Here is a 19,307-nt window from a genome sequence, read left to right as displayed (position 1 = left end):
TGCTCCCAGAGTCCCTGAGGGTCCTCCAGAGCCTCGCCAGATCAAAGCTCTTGTCATAATAACAGTAAGCTGTTATTTGCCTTTCTCGCCCTCATCCCCTCACGAGTGTGCATCTGAGTTTTATAGAGGCTGCGTGACGGGTGACATCACGACTGACTGAATGCAGAAGCGGGTCTAAGCGCCTAGCTGTCTTCCAGATATTAAAGAGATTTGCAGAAATATGAAATAATCTCACTGTTTGTACTAAGTTTTTATTGCAAAATATAGTTATTTTTCCTAAAGATGCAATTTATGTTAACACAGGATGGGTTTATTATTGTTATTTTAAAATAAGCTGATACATATTTTTACATGTTCTTAGTTTTAATTTTGAATATGGTAAAAAATAGATAGCGCCTACAGATACAGAAGTTCTTTGGGGACCTCCGCAATTTTTAAGCGAGAAAAGGGGTCCAGAGTCCTAAAGGTCTGGGAAGCAGCGATCTGCAGTGTGTGCTGGGCAGTCGAGGTCCTCCGGCCTCTCTGTGAACACCTCACTCCAGGAACGGGGAGCTCATTACCTCACGAGGCAGCTCAGAGGGTGGCCGGAGGTGACGATGATGGAAGGCACCGAGGGGCGAGCTGGCGTGGGGGCAGCGCGCACGGAGGAGAGCACAGTGCCTGCGCACTGGCAGATCTCAAAGCACAGAGGGACGGCCGGGGTGCCAGGGCTCGGGGACCTGGCCTGTGACTGAGTCACCCGCCAACTCACCCGCAGAAAGGTGGGGAATCCCTGGCCGTAATACCCGACGGCGAAGTAGTCTGGCTTGGGCCGGAGGATTTTCATGATGTTTTCATAGAATTTCGCCTGCTGGATCTGAAAGAGGAAAACGCGCTGCTTGTAACAACACAGATGTGTATCAAAGGCACATTCGACTCAAAGGCCACACTTCAGACATGGTCATTATATCAGATCAACGTGCCAAGTGTACTTATTTGCACATTCATGAATATGTCAGTAATTGTAACAGTACGTTTGGCCCTCTGTATCTGTGGGTTATACGTCCATAGATTCAACCAATCACAGATCAAAATATTTGAAAAAATTTCCCAGGAAGTCCCCCAACAACAACAACAACAACAACAACAACAACAACAACAAAAATCCCGAATAAAAACCCCTGAATTTGCCACTTGCTGAGCGCTACGCTGAATCCGTGCACATGAAGTGACGTGTAGGATTACCCTGCTGTAGCCTATGTGCAAATAATAGGTTATGTGCAAATCCTATACCATTTATATAAAGAACTTGAGCATCTGCAGATTTTGTTACCTGTAAGGGGTCCTAGATCCAATCCCCCACTGATACCAAGGGACAACGGTAACAGTTATATTACCATACACCAGGTACCACGTGAATCACGCTACCTGTGCTGGCTCATTTGCTTGCGTCATCCTCATAACGGCCCCATGAATATCGTATCTCCATTTTGTAGATAGAGAAATGGTATCTCATAGCGCAGCCAGTAGGTCAGGCAGTGAACCTGGCTGGCTGCTGAGAGTCCCCATTGCGGGCACACTTCGTGCACAATAGGCATGTGTTCATGAGGGTCTATGGACGAGGCTAAGAGGTATGTGGTTTTCATATTTTAACATCCCTAGAAACAATTTGCATCTTACTTTACACCTGATGGCATCTTATAATTGGTGTTATTAGCCAGACAGGAATCATGACATGGCGCATTAAAAAGAACAGTGCACCTCACAAACACATGCATCTTAAATCTGATACAATACGGAAGATAAATGTGCATGGACCTGGGCATGAGCCTTTGTGATGTGGGCTTGGTGCCCAGATGTGATCAGAGTGTGCATGAACGTGTACGGCTTGGTGCCCAGATGTGATCAGAGTGTGCATGAATGTGTGCTGTGTGCATGAGTGTGTGTGTGTACATGAATGCACATGCTTGGTGCCCAGATGTGATCAGAGTGTGCATGAATGTGTGGTGTGTGTGTGTGTGTGTGTGTGTACATGAATGCACACGTTTATAAGGCACACGTGCCTCCACATCCACAAACACCTGTGTGGATACACTCGTGGGGCAGATATAGGTGTTCTTGGGGCAAGTACGTGTATGCTTGCATCATATCTTAGAACGCTATACTCCATAACCAACCCCCCACCACAAAAGCTGTAAATCCTCTCCCGACACACTGCCTCTCATTTCACAGTTCACTGGAAACAGCTGGACTGGCCTCTCAAAATGGGCTAAGATGGGGCTCTGGGGTCCTGGCTCAGGTCACCAGGAAATAGGCGGGGAGCAAAGGAAAAGTTCTGCATCTTCCCTGCAGAGGCCGCCTCTCCGCCAAGCCTTGGCCTTTGCAGCACAAGCTAGATAGGCTGGCTTCCCCTCCCTTTCTACTTCCTGCACCAAATCACAAGCATCCAGGAGCTAATGGGGGAACGGCCAGATGGGGAGCATTTTCATGTGATTTATCGGTTAATCAGAAAGCACAAATTTGCGTTTTTATTTAATTGGCTCAGTGATTTGTGGGGATTTTACTGCAAATGGAGCACAGCCTTGTCGACTGGGCTTGCAACAGCAGCAGCCGCCCCCGTGCCAGGTAGGTACTTAACACTCTGTCCCAGGAGCTGTCCTGACGAGTTGTCCCAGAATTCCCCACTTGGAAATATTCCCAACTAGGAGGGAGCCGCTCGGCACAGCCTCAGCCTCGCTGGGCTCGGGCTCTACGTCCATCCTTTACCTAGTTGAGTGCCCCACCCACCCCGCCTGGCCTGCCTCGCTGGCGAGTCAAGGCCTGAGCACCCGGCCTCCAGGACAGTCAGCCCCGCCGGGGACGCCTTACCAGGTTCTGGCTGAGCAGCTCGTAGTCAAAGATCTCCATCTCATACTGTTCTGCCAGCTCCTTGCACAGGCTGATGGCCTCCTCCCACATCTGCAAAAAGATCGTGGAGACAAAGGTCAGGGGGCACCCCCAGGCTTGCAGAGCCCTTGTCGGGAAGGGACCTGGTGACTGTGCCTCCTGGGGTTGAGCTGCCCGCCTGGCTCCGGCCCAGCCTCAGCCTCCCACGCTGGAGGCCGCGCTTCCCAACAGCACGACCCCCCTCCTCTGCCTCTCAGCCAAGTTTCTTCACAAATAATGCAGCGGCCACAGACTGGGCTAAACACTTACTTACAGGCTCTCGAGACCTTCGCAACCCCTCTGAGAGGTGACTAGCAGTATCTTTACTTCCCAGGTGAGATACGGAGGTTCACGGGCAGAGCAACTGCCCCAGCTCAGATGCCCACCCAAAAGCAGGGCCAGCCTGCCCCCCTGGGGTGACCTGCGGCCTTAGAAATGCTTAATAAGTGAGCCGCTGCCTCCCTTAGCCTCTCGTGTGCAGGTGGGGCAGGGAAGTGTTGGCCCCGTTTTCCACAGAGAAATGGTTCGCAGAGAAGCAAGCAGGTGGCCTGAGGTCGGAGAGCTCCTGGACATCAAGACAGGGCCGGATCCAGTTCCCTGATGCTCACGCCTGGGATCTTAGATTCTGCTAATCCCGACACCTTTTCCCACCCTGGCCGACTTTCTTTCCTCCCTCCTTCTCCCCCTTCTTTCTTCCCTTCCTCCCTCCCTCCTTCCCTACCTTCCTTTTGCTCTTTTCTTTTTTTTTAATTGTAGAAAGAACATTTAATAGAGATCTACCCTCTTCACAGAATCCTAAGTTCACAACACGCACTGTCAGTATAGGCCTGGTGTCCAACGGCAGGTCTCTAGAACTCCGTTATCTTGTGTAACTGAAACTCTATGCCCGTCCCTTCTTAATGGGGTTATTTGGGGTGTGTGAGCGGGCAGGGGGGCAGTGTAGAGGTAAAGGTGGGATTGGTATTAGAGTATTAAAAAGAGTGATTAAACCTTTTTTTAAAATAGGTCTTTTCCATTTTTAAAAACAATTCTGAAAAAACAAACCCTCGACATAGGGGATCCTTTCTGTCCTCCCTCTCTGAGGCCGAAACCCATAGATACCCTCCATCTCAGACCAAGGGGTTGGGGACCCCTGCGGAGAGGCAGGGGGAGCACAGGGTGGGCCGGAGAGCTGGCGGTCTCAAGGGATTCGCACTACATTTCACATTCGGTTTAAAATGGAAGATGCCTCTGAATGAAGAAGCTGGGCGATGAGGGGGAGGAGAGAGCGGAGGCTGAGAAAATGCAGCGTGCACTGTGGAGCGAGAGTGCCCCCCTGTACCCAAGCATAAAAATAAACAACAGAGCAGAGTGGAGGCGCCGCAGCTGTAAACCTGCAGACAGCCCAGAGATCGGTGCAAAATGCTTTCTGGGCCAGGAGGAACCACGTCCCTGGTGGTAACACCCCTGGGCTGGGCCAGGGGGATGCCTGGCTCAGGTGGAGGTCTTTGCCAACTTCCCACTGTAATATGCCAGAGACGCTCTCCCTGTGTGTTAAGAGACCACTAATGGACCAGGATGGGTACCAGGCAGGAAGTCAGGTACCTGAGATTTCCTTTCAGGTGTCCCTGTGGTCACTGGGACCTCTGATAGTCACTGATCTCTCTGAGTGTGATACATTGCAGCACCTGCTGAATTATGACATGGTATGGTGTACAGTGATGGAGAGATATAAAGATGGATAAGACGTAGTCTCTGCTTTCATGAAACATGGTGGGTGAAGCCTACTTAAAAATAGATGTAATAGTTGGGTTTTGAGGGATGTAGAGGAGTCTATCAGGTGATGACAGATGGATTTGTGGAGTAGAGAGCCACTGTGTGTGTCTGTAGCAATGAGTTTCTATGAGGAGAGATCTGGGGAAAAGAAGCTGAAGGCGTGCTAAGGAGTTTGAGCTTCATTCTAGAAGCTTCCACAGCAGTGGCTTTCAGAGTGAGCTGTACCCATCTTCTCCCTCCTCTCTACTCCCAAAGTACTTCATTACCATCCTGTTCCTGCCCCTCCCCGATTATTGCACAGCACCAAAGAATAACGTGCAAAGATTGTAACTGGCATGCCTTTTGCCAGCCGGGCGGTGAGGTCCCTGAACCTGCGGCTCGAGCCTTTTTCCTCTGTGCTCAGCACAAGGTGGGCTGAACTGGACACCGAGTAGAGGACAAAGCTCAGCATGCACTAGTAAGCTCTGGCTTGCTGTCCCATGGGGCAGGAGGTTCCAGGGATGACAGAGTCTCTGCCCTCAAGAGGCTTATAATTGTAAATTATGAGAAGTGTTCTCCAACTGCTCAACTCCTGGGAATTTATAAGTCCTTCCCAGACATTACCTCATTTCGTCTTTCCAGGGAAGGTGGGGAGATCAGACTAAGACAGATGCGAGATCAGACTAAGACAGGACAGACCGAAATGAACTGTGAGAGGCCTTGCGAGCCCCGGGGAAAGCTCGTAGGTAAGCTGGAGGACTCGAGGAGGCTCGAAGGAGGAAGTGGCCCATCGACCTGGGCCCTGAGGACAGTCAGGTGATAATGGTGAGAGTTAAAGTTTAATAAGATATTATTGCGAAGCAGGTCCTATGCTAGATGCTCTACGTGCATTTTCTCACCTAGTTTTCACACTATTAGATGCAGGTACCATTAGCATCTTACCATCATGGGTAGGGAATTGGAGTTTCTGAGAAGTCAGGGGAACTGTGGGCGGTAGAGGAGCAAGATCTGAAGCCCAGGCCATCTGGCTTCAGAGCCTGAGCACTTAGCCACCACGCCACGCCTCCTACAGGACGAGTGCCAGCACTTGGGCTAGTGCTTGGAGGGTGGGCAGCAGGTGGTCTGACTAGTCTCCTGACCAAACTCAACCGAGCATTCTATCCTTGCTGTTTAGAGATCCATGATGGTACCACAATGTCATTCGTACGTTCAATTCAATCATTTTTTCAACATGTATTCAATGGGCCCCGTATGTCAGGCTACTGAGCGTTCAGCAGTGGGCAGGTCTCCGCACTCATGGCATTCTAAAGTGAGGAGCCAGACAACGAACAAGTAAAAAAATGAACGAGGTGATGTATGATGGTGACGAGTGCACTGAAGAGGCAATATGGGTGACTCAGGGCAGGGGTGTTGCTTTGTCTAGGGTCAGGGAAGGCCTTTTTCAAGACGTGACATACGAGGAAAGCCTTGAGCTGTGATAAGGAGCCAGCACGGGATACTATGGAGGAGGAATGTCCCAAGCTGGGAAAGTAAATGCGAAGGCCTGGAAGGGAAAAGAGCTTGGCGTCGAGTGCGTGAGAAAGAGGGAGGCTGGCAGGGACGAAACGAGAGAGGCGGTCAGAGGTCGCTCGTGGGGGGCCGAAGGCGTCATGGGGAGGATCGTGTAATTTGTTCTAAGCGAAGGGGTCATGGGGAGGATCGTGTAACTTGTTCTAAGCGAAGGGGTCATGGGGAGGATCGTGTAATTTGTTCTAAGCGAAATGGGGGAACCATGAAGGTGACTGTAAGCAGGAGAACGGTGTGACCCAACACATGTTTTACGATCACTCTGTTTTCTACATGGAGGAAGAGCCGTTGGGAGACATAGAGGAAGCAGGGAAACAGCTTAGAACTCATTGAGTGTCCAGGTGTGCAATTCTGGTGCCTCGAATGGAGGTGATAGGAAGGGAGATGGAGAAGTGATCAGACCCAGAATCTGCAGATGGATTGGTGCAGCGTGTGGGAGAGAACTGCCCTTCCCACAGGGTCCCTACGGAGAGGAAAGGCAGGGACCGATTACCTTTCCTTTGTCAAAGTAGCCTATGATGATATCATAGAGCGTCTCCTTCAGCTGCCGGTGGGTCTGAGGGTGCTGCTGGCCCGTCTGCATGACCTGCGACGCACACTGCTCATCTGACCACTGTGGAGAGGAGACACACAGAGTCACCAGGGGCTGAGAAGCCACTGAGGGCAGGTGTCTCCCCACTGATGAGGCGTGGGAGGAAGCCCTGTAAACACGCCTGCTGCCTCCCAGCTACCCAGGGTGTCAGCTGTCAGTCAGGCAGATACTGTCTGCAGTCTCCACTTGGGCAGTGTCTCCTGATTTTTTCTGAGTTGCGCTTGACACTCTATTGGCTCATATATGTGGTTTGTAGGGATTTTCTCCGAACCCCTAGGAGACACGATCCCAGTCTTTAAAAGCCAAAGGAAATCCCTCAGACTTTGTCCACCTGCAACGGCGCTTTCAAGAGCAAGAAAACAGCTCACTGGGCATGCTAAGAATTTACAGTCGATGGTGTTTGGATGTTATGTAAAACAGTCTGGATGTTATATAAAACTGCAAGACATATCTCAAGGGGCTATTGTTGCTGCTAGATGTTAAGGTCACGCAAGACTTTATGTGACCAAGCGAACAGTACAGAAAAGTAATTCCTACCAGGCCAAGATTTTTAGGACACAGAGCGAAACAAATTTATTTAGCTAATACTTCTTTTCTTTTCTTTTTCCTTTTTTTTTTTTTTTTTTAGCTCTTCTACTTGCTTTGAGGGCCCTGAGGGCACAAAGCTACTTCACTGGAAAAACAGTACCTTGAGAAGCCAGGTGTGGAGAAGGAGTGTGTAGGCGGCCTCCGTGTAATTGTCACAATCCAGGTGAAGATCGCGGAGTTTATACAGGTACCTGTTTGGGGAAACATGCTGAATTATTGGGTACAGTGATAAGGGCACAGGGCCAGGCAGAAGCCAGACAGAACCAACTGGACACTCTGGGAGTCACAAAGGAGTCCTCCACCCCTGCTAACCAGCTCCCCTGCACAGGTCACAGTGACATTTAGCATTTGTGGGGCACTTAGTGCGTGACAGGTACCACACTAAGTACTGTAAATGCCTCAGATCATTTAATCCTCATGACACTCTTGCAAAATGGGTCCACTGAGGACTCCCATTTTCAGATGAGAAAACTATGGCCTGGAAAAGTCATGGACCCCTCTAGCCAGAAGTATTCGACTTTATACTGAAGATTCTGGCCACTGCAATATGACGAGTAAGGAAAATCCGGAAGAACTAAACAGCTTGTCAGAAGCCGTGTGCTAATAAATGGAAAAGCTGGAACATGATCCCAGGCTAATTGCCTTTAGAGCCCATGCTCTAATCATTTTAGTATTCCAGGCGCATGAACAAGCCACGGCACTGTGTTTTCTGGGGACAAAGGAAGTACATTTTTTCTGGTAAAAGAAAAATGGGAATAGAGGCTAGACAATCGCGCCGAGGCCTGGAGCTATCAGCAGGGAGAATCTACTATTCAACCATAATCACATTCCCACCTCCTGTCCCTTTGCAATATGACATTCCAATTCTGATCCTTAGGATGACTCACGGTTGAGGGGTGTTGAGGAGAAGGGTGCTCTGGTCAATTCTTAGATATTTGATACACGATAAGCATTAAAGGGCTGTGAATTAACTTCTTTGTTAATAATTTTGCGCATCTGTAAAATGGCAATGTCCACAAAACCTACCTATGAATTTGCTGGGAATATAACAGACCGTGTATGTTTATTACTGCTAATATATGTGAATTTGCACTGAAAGTGATTAGCCTGTGGCAGCACTGAACATGACAGCTATTAACTACTATCATTGTGAACTTGGTTCTTTTATGAAACGTTTCCTCCTGCCGCTGTTGGAAACAGAATTCAGAGCCGAAGAAGCACTGCTTCGGGGACTTGCATGTGATCAGGAGCATTTATTTAAACCCAACTCTTAGTACTTTGGTGAAGAGAAGATGCTATCATGCAATGCCCTTGGTCTCTTCCTCTGCGAGGCAGGCGCTGTCCGTAATCATGCCAAGATTCTGTCCTGACTGCATAACTACAGGGAACAAAGGGCTTCTCAGGCATCTGCACTCAAAGCAGGTCTCGATGCTCATGAGGGCTTGGGTTCCTGTTGGAAGAAAGCTTTCTGCACAGAATGTTGCCAAAGGAGGAGCTAACGTTTCATGTCCCTGGCCACATAAAACATGGCCAGTGAGCCAAGTGTAGGCTGCCCGACCTCAGAGTAGGGACTGCCAAAGATTTAAGGGGAAAGAAGTTCAACTCGTGATTTTCGATAACTAAAGAGCCAGGACACCCTGGTGACTTTTGCTCATTTTTTTTTCAATCAGCAAAATCGTACTGAGAACACAGGTTGTACCAGGCACTAGAGATATGTGGCGGCAAAAGCAGACACGGTTCTCAGATTTGGAATTTATAGTCTAGGGAAAGGGGACAGATGCCAATCAAATAATCAAATAAGTAATTGCAAAAATACAACTGTGATCGATGCTGTAAAGGAGAGGTCTATGACAGCAGGATTTGTCCAGGTGGGGCTTCCAGAAAAGTTCCCATAGTGTGACAGCTGGGCTGGGATCTGACACTAAGAGGATGAGCGGAGAGCCTCTCAGATAGAAAGATTCTTCATTTGTTCATTCAATGAATGGGTGCTTTATATATTATAGCAAATCATCTTCCCAATGATCCTTTCAGAGATAAGAAAGCTGTGTTACGGGTAAGAGAGCTATGTTAAAGTAGACAGCTAGAAATAGGTAAAACCGGATTTTGAAACCAGCTATTTCTGCCTCTATGATCGTGGCCTTTCCACTCTCTTCCTCCCTTGACACTCTGCTGGTCTAGCAGAGTTATCAGTGAAATTGCATGTGGCCTGCACGTAGGGAGTGTTGAGCCTGTGGTCCACCTTCAGAAACCCCTACGTACATGGCTAAATCCTGCCTTATCTCGCCTGCCTGTCCTGGTCTCTTAGACCCCCGATGACGGGGTCCAAACACCTGGGAGGGAGGAGTCAGAGGGAGCCTCCCTGCTATTTTCAGCTTAATTGGCCAAGGCGCCCTCTCTTCTCCTTTGTCGACTCAAGATTTTGCGATCGACTACAGAGCCCAAAGGAAGACGCCCCAATAGGCCCGACCTGGGATTCGAACTGAAATACCTACAGATGCCGGATGGGCAGCTTGAGAGAGATGCATCATTGAAGTTCAATGGGGGACAGAGAGGATGCTGTGACTAGAGTGCTCCTGCTCCATGTAAAGGGCCTGCCACCGCCCCCATCTAGCTAGGTGACAGCTGTTAGGACAGGATGAGGGCCCAGTGATGCCACACCTTCTGAGTTTCTCAGGAGAGAGAAATTTCAATTTTTATGGTAAAATGTCTAAATTTTTAAAATTTGGCAATCAATTAAAAAATATTTTTTAAATGCTATGCCTGCCAAACAGAGCAGATTTTCAGACTACATCCTGTTTACAATGTCTGGTTTAGGCAAATGTGGTTTTCCTAGATTACTACAGGACTCAGATCTCCGAAGCTTATGGAGATCTGGGATTCGCCATCTGTGTTTCTAAAATGGGAAGGAGAGGAGAGAGGCTGGAGAGAGGGAACCATGTGCTAGGCACTTTAGCTGCAGCATCTCATGTGATCCTCCGAGGGTAGAATGAAAACACCCTACACGGGGAACTTTGGCCCAGGGAGACTGAATGGTTTATCTAGGGTCGCGGAAAAACAGGGCGAAGACTCCTGGCCCTTCTAACCCCAGAACTTTGTACTATTGCAATGAGTTGTGTCTAGTGCTGTCCTAAGTACTCTCCAACCTCAGGACGACCTATGGCATTATCTTTTTTCCTATTTCTGGAATAAAACTAAACTAAGCACGTAAGCACATGTGCCGTAACAGTGGAGTTCAGACTTGGAGTCTCTGGCCTTTGTCAGGATGTCTCAGAAGCCTTGAAGTTTCATGAACCTCATGGTCAACTCCACCTGCGGGTTCTTGCCCCATAAAGCTACAAGGAAAGATATATATATATCCAAGAATTTGGTCATTGTGTTATTTATGATAGGAAAAGTTGGAAACAACCTAAATGTAGGATTGGTTATATAAATTGTGGTATATTCTAGAAAGAGAATTTTATAGTTTCATTAAAAATGATGTTGAAATACACCTGTTGACATGGAATTCTTGTCAAGCAAAGAATAAATTATGAGCACTGTGGTCTCATTTTTGCAAAAACATGCTTGCACAGAATTCAATCTATATATAAATATAAAAGGGTTGGAAATATGTATATATTATGAGAGTTTCTTTCATTTTTTGTTTTGCTTGTCTGTATTTTATGAGTTTTTGTTTTGGTAATTAATATGTATCATTTTTGTAATAAGTAAAAATAACAATAATTTTTTTTTTTAACTTTGGAGAAAAAAATATGAGATTCTGAGAAAAACTGGTCAGGGAGTTCTCTGCTCCAGGCTAATGTCCCCAGAGAAATCCTTCATGATATGTTCGAAGAAGTATCTTCTAAATGCCTATAAGAAAGTGGCATTAAGCATTTGGTATTTCTTTCTCTTTGAATCTGGGCTGGCCAATGATCCGACTACATGCTTTATAAACCCTGGACTAAGGCTTCACATGCCAGCTTCGCGACAAATGCAAGTACAATTCACCAGCTCCACTCACAAGGTGGGTTAAGGAGAGTGTGATCCGTGGATACTGCAAAACAGTATGGCAGGTCAGAGAACTCCAAGTGAATTCTGGGGGCTGATTAAGGGAAAATGGAAGGAGTTAAGTCTGGGGAGATGGACAGGAACCAGAACACAGAGGGCCTGAATGCTAAGAAGGTGAGTTTAAATTCTATCCTGAAGACGGTGGGGAGCCATCGATGGATTTTGAGCAGGAGAGTGACACAGCAGGTCTGGGTTTCAGAAAACAAACATCTTACCTGATGTACATCTCTTCCCGATTGTTATCTTTGTAGAAATTCTAGGTAGGGGAGGAAAACAGTGATGAGAGTTTTTCTTTGCAGAGCGGCAGGGGTGGAGGGTGTAGCGGTAGAGATGAGCGGAAGACGGCTATTTACTCTCTGGGCGCCCGGAGATGGGAGCACAAAATTTACTTTCCTGAATGCATCCAACGGCCTCGATAGAAGATTCTGCCTCGCAAGTCACTTCCCCGAGCCTCAGACTATGCAAGGGACAGAGGAAGCATCTCCGCCATCACATAGCAGGGGGTGCAGCTGAGCTACTACTGGCTGCGCTGAGAGGTGAGCTGCCAAGACCGAGGCACTCTACTTGGACTGAGTCAGGGCAGCCCAGCTTGATCTTTAACAGCTCAGACCCTGTGCTGAGTCAGCCCTGAGTTGGAATCAGAGTAACAGCAATAATCAGAGTAAGAGTAATAGTAATCATAGTAGATCCCAGTGATGATAACAGATCATAACTCCTAGAACTATCAGGAGTTACGATGAGATTCCATAGCCAAAAACGTTTAAACTTGGCAACACCGAGGAAGCCCAGTTCCTATTCCAGCCCGGGGGTCATTTAGACCGGTAATTGTCCTGAGCTCCGCCACCAGAGATCCTGACCCCACACACTTTTAAAGAAGTCCTTACAGAGTCTGAGCCAGGAGGCCATGAACTGATCCACGAGTCAGACTAGGAGAGAGCCCTGGTTTAATCCAACGCACCCACGTGCACTTGGAGCTGAGAGGGGAGGTGACGTGTCCCACATGCCCCAGAGCGGTCAGTAGGTAGCACAGCCATGCTGGACCTCAGCTCTCCTGATCCCCCACCCCCACCCCCATCACCACCATCCACCATCCTGTCCTCTTCCTTAACACTATATAGACACCAAAAACTGGCAGGGTCTAATTGCTTCTAGAACTGCCTGTCCTAAGCTTTCTCCCTGGTCAGTCTGACTGTTGAAGGTCAATTTCTTCAACCAGCTTCTGCCTCCTCATAGAGAGAAACTGCTAAACTCCTGGAAAACCCCTCTTCGTGCTCTGTATGTAAATTGGGCCTGGTGGAGTTACTAGCAATGAATTCCTTTCTGCTGTAATCAGGATTTTTAAACTCTGCTTAGCATTTTGGAAAATCAATGGCAATATCCACACTGTTAAGGAAACAGAGGCCACACTACAGAACTATGGGGACCGGATTTGTACACTATTTCTGTAACACTGGGAATGGCAGGGGGTTTATTGTGATGGACGCCACGTGGCCTTTGGCCAGCCTTATTTATTTAAACCACTTTAGAGTGGGCAGACATGGTGGATGTGAAGCGCTGAGGCTGCTGCTACTTGGCTTGTGACCGTGTCTCAGGACACATGAAAGGAGACTGCCCACGGCAGGTCCTGTGCTACCGGGGTTGAGAGCCGGGGCTGGGATTAGCTTCCCTAGTTAGCTTGTCCCACAGCAATTTTCTATAAATTCTAATTACGAGTATTCCTTCATTCTGCAAGAGACAGAAACTAACACGCAGTGAGCATTTAATCGTGGGCTGGGGCTGCATAGCCTGTGAAACAGGTACTGTTATTCCCTCCAGATAAGCAAACTAAACCTGTAGAAAACTTCCCTGACTTGTCTATTCTATTAATTAACGGAGGTAGGATGAGAGTCCACGGGCCGTGTGATTCCAAAGCTCATACGCTGAATCACGTTCTAGTGCAGCCTGTAAAGTGCTAAAGGGAATATATTCATACCCATTTCATATGTAAGGAACCTGAGGCACGGAAAGGTGAAGTGACGCCTTAGGACGCAGAGCTGGCAGATGGCAGAGTAGGGCTTCACTCCTATGTCTGTCTGATTTCCAGAGCCCTTAGCGCTGCTTCCCCGCCCGGAGCAACAGTGGACCCCAAAGCCAGGCCTGCCCCCGGGACTCGGTCTGAATGGGCTGTGGGGAGGGCTGGCCAGGCCACGCACCAGCAGGTTCACAGTGCAGCTCATGCGGTTGTCTTTGCTCTCGTCCGTCATCACCGCCCGGTAGTCCAGCAGCTTCTCCAGCAGGCCTCTAACCAGGCTCACGAAGTTCTCCACAGATTGGGAGATGGCTGGGTGCTCGGCAGCACACGCCACCAGGCTGTGGGCACAGAATGGACGGCGGGCAGTGAGCTCAAGGCCAGGGGAGAAAGAGCATGCTGGGGGGTGGGGGTTGGGGTGGGGGGTGTGCAGTAGAGTGGGTGGAGCATAAGCCAGGTAAGCCAGAGAATCCGCGATCCCCTGGTTCGCTGGCTCATTTTGTTCACTTACGCAATCATTTATTCACCTGTAGATTTACCTGCCCGTACAGCAGTTCAATGGACTGCAGTTCAATTGACCCATGCAACTCTAACCTACATTATTTGGGGATCAACTGTGATTTTCCCCCCGCCATCAAAATGGGAAAAAGTGAAAATAGAAATACATTTCCAGCGTGGGCCATGGTGGAAAATGGTCACTGTTACACACCTACCTTGGGAGTAAATCGGAACAACTTTTTGGGGCAGCAATTTTCATATTCTCAGAATTGCAAATGTACATATCCTTTGACCCAACAATTCTACTTCAGGGAATCTATGCTACAGAAATTTTCCCAGAAATATTCAAAGATATGTTTATAATACCGATAAATTATATCTAATAGTGAAATAGTTGGAACCATCTTAAATTTCCATCAATAGGCAAATGGTTAAATAAAGCACATTCACAAAATGTAATTCTATGAAGCCATTAAAAAAAGTATGAGAGATCGATATGTTTTGACATAAAAAGCTGTACAAAATAGATAACTGAGAAAAGTCAGTCTCAGAATAATATTTGTTTTTAACCAATTCACATGGAGCCCACCACATCGCAGGCATTGCTCTAAACATCTTAAAAATTTTAACTCAGTTAATCTCCCATCACAGTCTGAAGAGATGAGATGTTTGCAGATGGGGAAACTAAGGTACAGAGAGGTCAATTAACTTGTCCAAGATCACACAGTTGGCAAATGTCGACAGTCTGGCCCCAGCATCTGTGATCTCAACCACCGAATGCTACAAGAAAGTTAAAGTGCATGTCTGTGTCATGCGTCCGTGTGTTTATAAACGTGTGTGATACGGTCGGGAACGATAAACACCAAACTCTCAGCGGTGGTCGCTTCTGAAAAGGGGTCTAGGTTGGAAAACAGAGGAAGGCGATGCTCGCATTTCGATTTAAATGTGCATCTATTATTTGAAAATATTACTTTGTTGTAATATTGATATTCTAAATTTTAAAAACAAAAATGAGAGACGTGGGATTCCGTAAGCACCTCTTTGTTGCTAGGCACTGTGCCAGGTGTTGTGTGGGGTGTGGATGGGGAGAAAGACATAAAATAGAAAAAGAAATACCAGAAAGAATCGTGCCTACCCTCAGACAGCCCACAGGCTAGGTGAGGCAAGACAGATGGATTAAAATTTTTATTAATGACTACTTATTAGTCACTTATTCTGCACCGGATCCTATACTAATCACTTTTTCTTAAGAAATCATCACAGTAATTCTGATGAGTAAAAAACATTCCCGTCATTTTATAGTGGAGGAGATCAAGGCTCAGAGATGTTAAATGACCTTCCCAACCTCACTCCAGTAGTAAGTGGTGACCTTGAGAATCAAGACAATCACGTCCAATAGTTTCCCACAGAGAAATGTTGCAGTCTGTTCTCAGGCATCTCGAGTAGACAAGCATCAGCCAGGCTATTTGTTTCTGGTGACTCTGCCCCTGGCAGTTTAAGTCCCACAAGCTCTCAGGGGAAGAAAGGTGAGAAAGGCAAGGATTTTAGAGGGTCATTTCCTCCCAGAAGCCAAACCAAGCTGCAAGGAGGCGACCGTCTCAAACTGTGGCTGTGATCAGACGAATCCATCTTCACCGTGGGGGAAGCACCTGCTTCCCGGCTCTCAAAGAGAGATGCAAATTGCCCTGTGATTTAGGCCTGTCTGGTTCAGTCACAGCTGTGCCTGACTCCTTCTGGGATGGCCACGTCTAGCCCTGCTTCCCACCCTAATGACAATGCAATCCCAGTGTTTGGGGTGTGGTTTCTCACAGCCTCCCAGGGCTCATGGCATCTCAGGGCCCGAGTGGGGTCAGATCAGTGGTCCTCTGCCCTGGCCACATGTAAGAATCACCAGGGGGTTTTCACAAAGATCAGTACCCACCCTCGGTCCATGACTTTGTATCTTTGGGAGTGGGAGCCAAGCAGCAGTATTTACTTTTTAAGTTCTCCAGGTGCCTCTGATGTGCAGCCAACATTAGGAATCATTGGCTTAGTCCTCTACTTTGCATGTGGGAATACCTGGGCGTTGTGTTAACTGATTCTGATTCAGCAGGTCTAGTTAGGGCTTGAGATTCTGGTGATGCTATCGCTGTTGGTCCTTTGAGAAGCAAGGGTTTAGAAGAACAAAGTCTTGGCTTTCTTAGTTTCTCTATCTTAAGGCAAGAGGTAAGAAAGCTGCTCATATGGCCTAGGATTATGGGATGAATGGGCAGATTGGTTTGAAATCATCCATCCATCCACTAAGCATGTACTGTTCTAGAAACTAGGGGTTCACGGACCCCCAGGGGATCACAGTCTAGCAAGGGAAGCAGATACAGAAATAAAAACTTACCAAAATATATAATGGGGCCACAATTTATGGAGTACTACTACTACCTACGTTCCAGAGACTGTGCTGGACTATCTTGTTTAATACTCACAAAATCTCCTTGACTTAAGTATTATTAAAACCTTCGGTTTATAAATGAGGCCTGAGGATCATGGGGCTGGGCTCTAATCTTGGTCCTGTCAAGGTCAAACAGTTGTTCCTCTCCTTCGAGTCCTACAACTGAGTCTAAGTGGCAATTTAAAGGGCTGTGGGAACGTTCAGGAGATGCGGAGAACTCCTCAGTGCTGGAAGCAGAGGCCCTGCTCCTGCCTTGGGGGCTGGAGGGAGCTCACGCCTCGAACGGACTTGCATTTAGCATGGAGGCCTTCAGGAGGCGCCGCCCAGCTCCACATTCTCCATCGGTGCTGGCAGAACTAGACTTTATTCCTTTAAAAACTATGTACTAAGCGCCTCTTAGGACAGGTGTTCTTTCAGGTACTAAACTTGTTGGGTGGGATCCAGGCCCCAGAACACCCATTCTCTGTCCCCTTTAGCCTTCCAGGCCCCTCGCTGCTTCTAGAAATATTTTCAAGCAGATGGAATACAGGAGGGTGGAGTGTGTCTGACTACTCCATTCACTGTGGGACCCTCACTTTAAGACAGATATGGAAGGGCTGGGGGAACTAAGGATGACCAGCCCAGAGGAGAAAAGACAGGTAGGCTCATGGCTTCAAATGATCACATCACTATCCGCCCGGAGATTAAGAACAATAGCTAATATTTCTGGACTGCCTATGAGGTGTCAGAAGCTGCACTAAGCATTTTACATGACTTTTTTTCGTTACTCTCAAGAAAAACTGTAAGAGCTAGATGGCATTTTTATCCCTAATTTGCAGATAAAGAAACTGAGGCTCAGAAAGTTTGAAGGAAGGGAGACTTGGCCAACGGACGTTCTGATGGGGTTCTGACTCCTTGGGTTGGGCTCGATTAGTTTTGTAAAAATCACTGACACCTCTACCTCAGGAGAAAAATAATGAGCTGTTTTTCATTTCCTCGACCTCTAAGTGTTCCTCTGATAAATAATCACTCAGGAAGGATTTGAAAATCCTGCTGATCATCCAAAGACTGCCACAGAACCCCATCCGCTTATGAAAATGGAAATTGCCAGCAATATACATGGTTTTACTTCTGGTCAATATTTAGATTTTCCTTTTTAAAACTTCAAGATAAACATTGACTCGGGCAAAATGTCACTTTTTCCCCTGGACAATCAGCCTCAGTACCCACCCGAGCGGAGGGTAGGTTTCTCCTGGAGGAGCGGCATTTGCATTCCAGGTGTTTAGTGAAGGCTGTGCACAGTGACCACATGGGCCAAGAGACCGGCTGGGGAGGTGCTGCCTGGGACCCCACTCTGCCCGCTGGGCGGAGCCGGGCGAGGGTCACAGCGAGGGTTAGAGCAAGGCCTTTAGTCTGTCTTGTTGTTAAAGTTAAAATATTCAAAGAATATTAGGGGAAAAAAAATCAGAGTTATATCAGAGACTTATACAAATCGAAGAATCTATAGTTAGGAGGAAATTTGGGATGTCAGAGCCACATTCCTAAACCTGGGGAGAAGTCCTGGGGATTGGGGGGAGGTGGCAATTACCACGGTGTCAGAGAGGGAAACAGAGGCAGGGATCAAAGTCCGTTTAGTGAGCTTTTATCTGCTGTGAGCCAGATGCTTTATAGTTATTCAGTCATCAAAATAACCACAGGAGGCTTATTATCCCCATTTTACAGATGGGGATAATAAGCCAAAGACGTTGCATGATTGGCCCAAAGTCTACAGCTAAGTGGGAAAACCAGAATAGAGACTTCCTGAGCCTCAAGGGCCACCTCTGTGAAATGGGGACCAAAGAGTAAACTCGACGAAAGGAGATGATACAGAAAGAGACCTGAGCACGGCATCCACGCACTGCCTGTGCTCCACACACGCCACTCATGGCCAGTAGCATCCGTGATCTCCGGGGAAGGACAGAGCCACCAGCCCCCTGGAGTCCCAAGTCCTCCAGCCTCAGGCCAACCTTCCCCGCTCCTGCCGTGCTGGGCACTGAACTTACATGGACTCCAGCAGCTGCATGTACTGCTCATCCCCTCGGCCACCTTCCACCTCGTGGTCCAGCTTGAGGATGATTTCGTTTTCAAACTGAAGAAGTCAGATATGAAAATCAACAATAACATTAGATGGCTGAATGTCGGGATTAGTCAGTTCATTATTCTAACCAAAAATTTAGGGAGCACCCATCACCTCCCAGGTTAGTGCTGGGAACTGGGAATATGAAAAGAAAGATGGGCATAAGGGAGAGAAAGAGCGGAGGGGAGAGAGAGACCTCCCAGGTTAGTGCTGGGAACTGGGAATATGAAACGGAACAGGATGCTGTGTCTGCCTTTTGGGAATTCCCAGAGAGTACAGATGAATAGTAGATGATAAATGCTGTAGAAGAAAGATGGGCATAAGGGAGAGAAAGAGGGGAGGGGAGAGAGAGAGCGGGGGAGTGGGGGGAGAGAGAGAGAGAGAGAGAGAGAGAGAGAGAGAGAGAGAGAGAGAGAGAAAGGGGGAATCAGGGAAGGCTCACAGCCCATGTCATTCGAGCTTGTAGAAATGTTGCAGGAAAATGAAAAGGGACAGGGCGTTCCACGCAGAAGACACAGCACGTGCAAAGGCACGGAGGTATGTAACAGAGCGTTGCATCCTCGGGGAAGAGCATGTCGTTGCGGACAGCTATCATTTCTGCCATCCTAGTCTTCCTTTCTCCACACTTTGGCAGTCACATCAGCCCTAATCTCAGTCTGTGGGACTTAGGTGGGCTGACCGTACCTCCCTAGCTCCAGGTGTGGGTACATGGCGCACGCTTAGCTCCTAATCACTATCGTTCACCATCCAGATCGTAGGATTAATAAAGGCCCAGACAAAGCCGGTGACTCAAATCTGAGGCTTTGTTGGGACTCTTAGCAAAGTCTTTCCATTCTACTTAAAGGTT

At 47.8% G+C, this 19,307-nt stretch overlaps 1 protein-coding gene across 1 annotated transcript in view; it reads right to left on the bottom strand.

The window, feature by feature from the left end:
* The window catches only part of DOCK2 (dedicator of cytokinesis 2), a 367,177-nt gene that overhangs the window by 26,415 nt on the left and 321,455 nt on the right, over positions 1 to 19,307 (bottom strand). The window contains exons 34-40 of the mRNA XM_006906499.2: positions 18,387 to 18,472; positions 13,627 to 13,783; positions 11,650 to 11,690; positions 7,485 to 7,575; positions 6,698 to 6,817; positions 2,848 to 2,937; positions 752 to 856 (exon numbers count right to left, since the gene is read on the bottom strand). Of these exons, the coding sequence (XP_006906561.1) occupies positions 752 to 856; positions 2,848 to 2,937; positions 6,698 to 6,817; positions 7,485 to 7,575; positions 11,650 to 11,690; positions 13,627 to 13,783; positions 18,387 to 18,472 (690 nt within the window). The remainder of the gene's footprint in view (positions 1 to 751; positions 857 to 2,847; positions 2,938 to 6,697; positions 6,818 to 7,484; positions 7,576 to 11,649; positions 11,691 to 13,626; positions 13,784 to 18,386; positions 18,473 to 19,307) is intronic.

Source organism: Pteropus alecto, unplaced genomic scaffold (assembly GCF_000325575.1).
Source record: "Pteropus alecto unplaced genomic scaffold, ASM32557v1 scaffold40, whole genome shotgun sequence".
In the NCBI taxonomy this organism is placed as follows: Eukaryota; Metazoa; Chordata; class Mammalia; order Chiroptera; family Pteropodidae; genus Pteropus; species Pteropus alecto.
The sequence above is the reverse complement of the archived record's forward strand: the minus strand, read 5'-3'. Positions and strand labels throughout refer to the sequence as shown.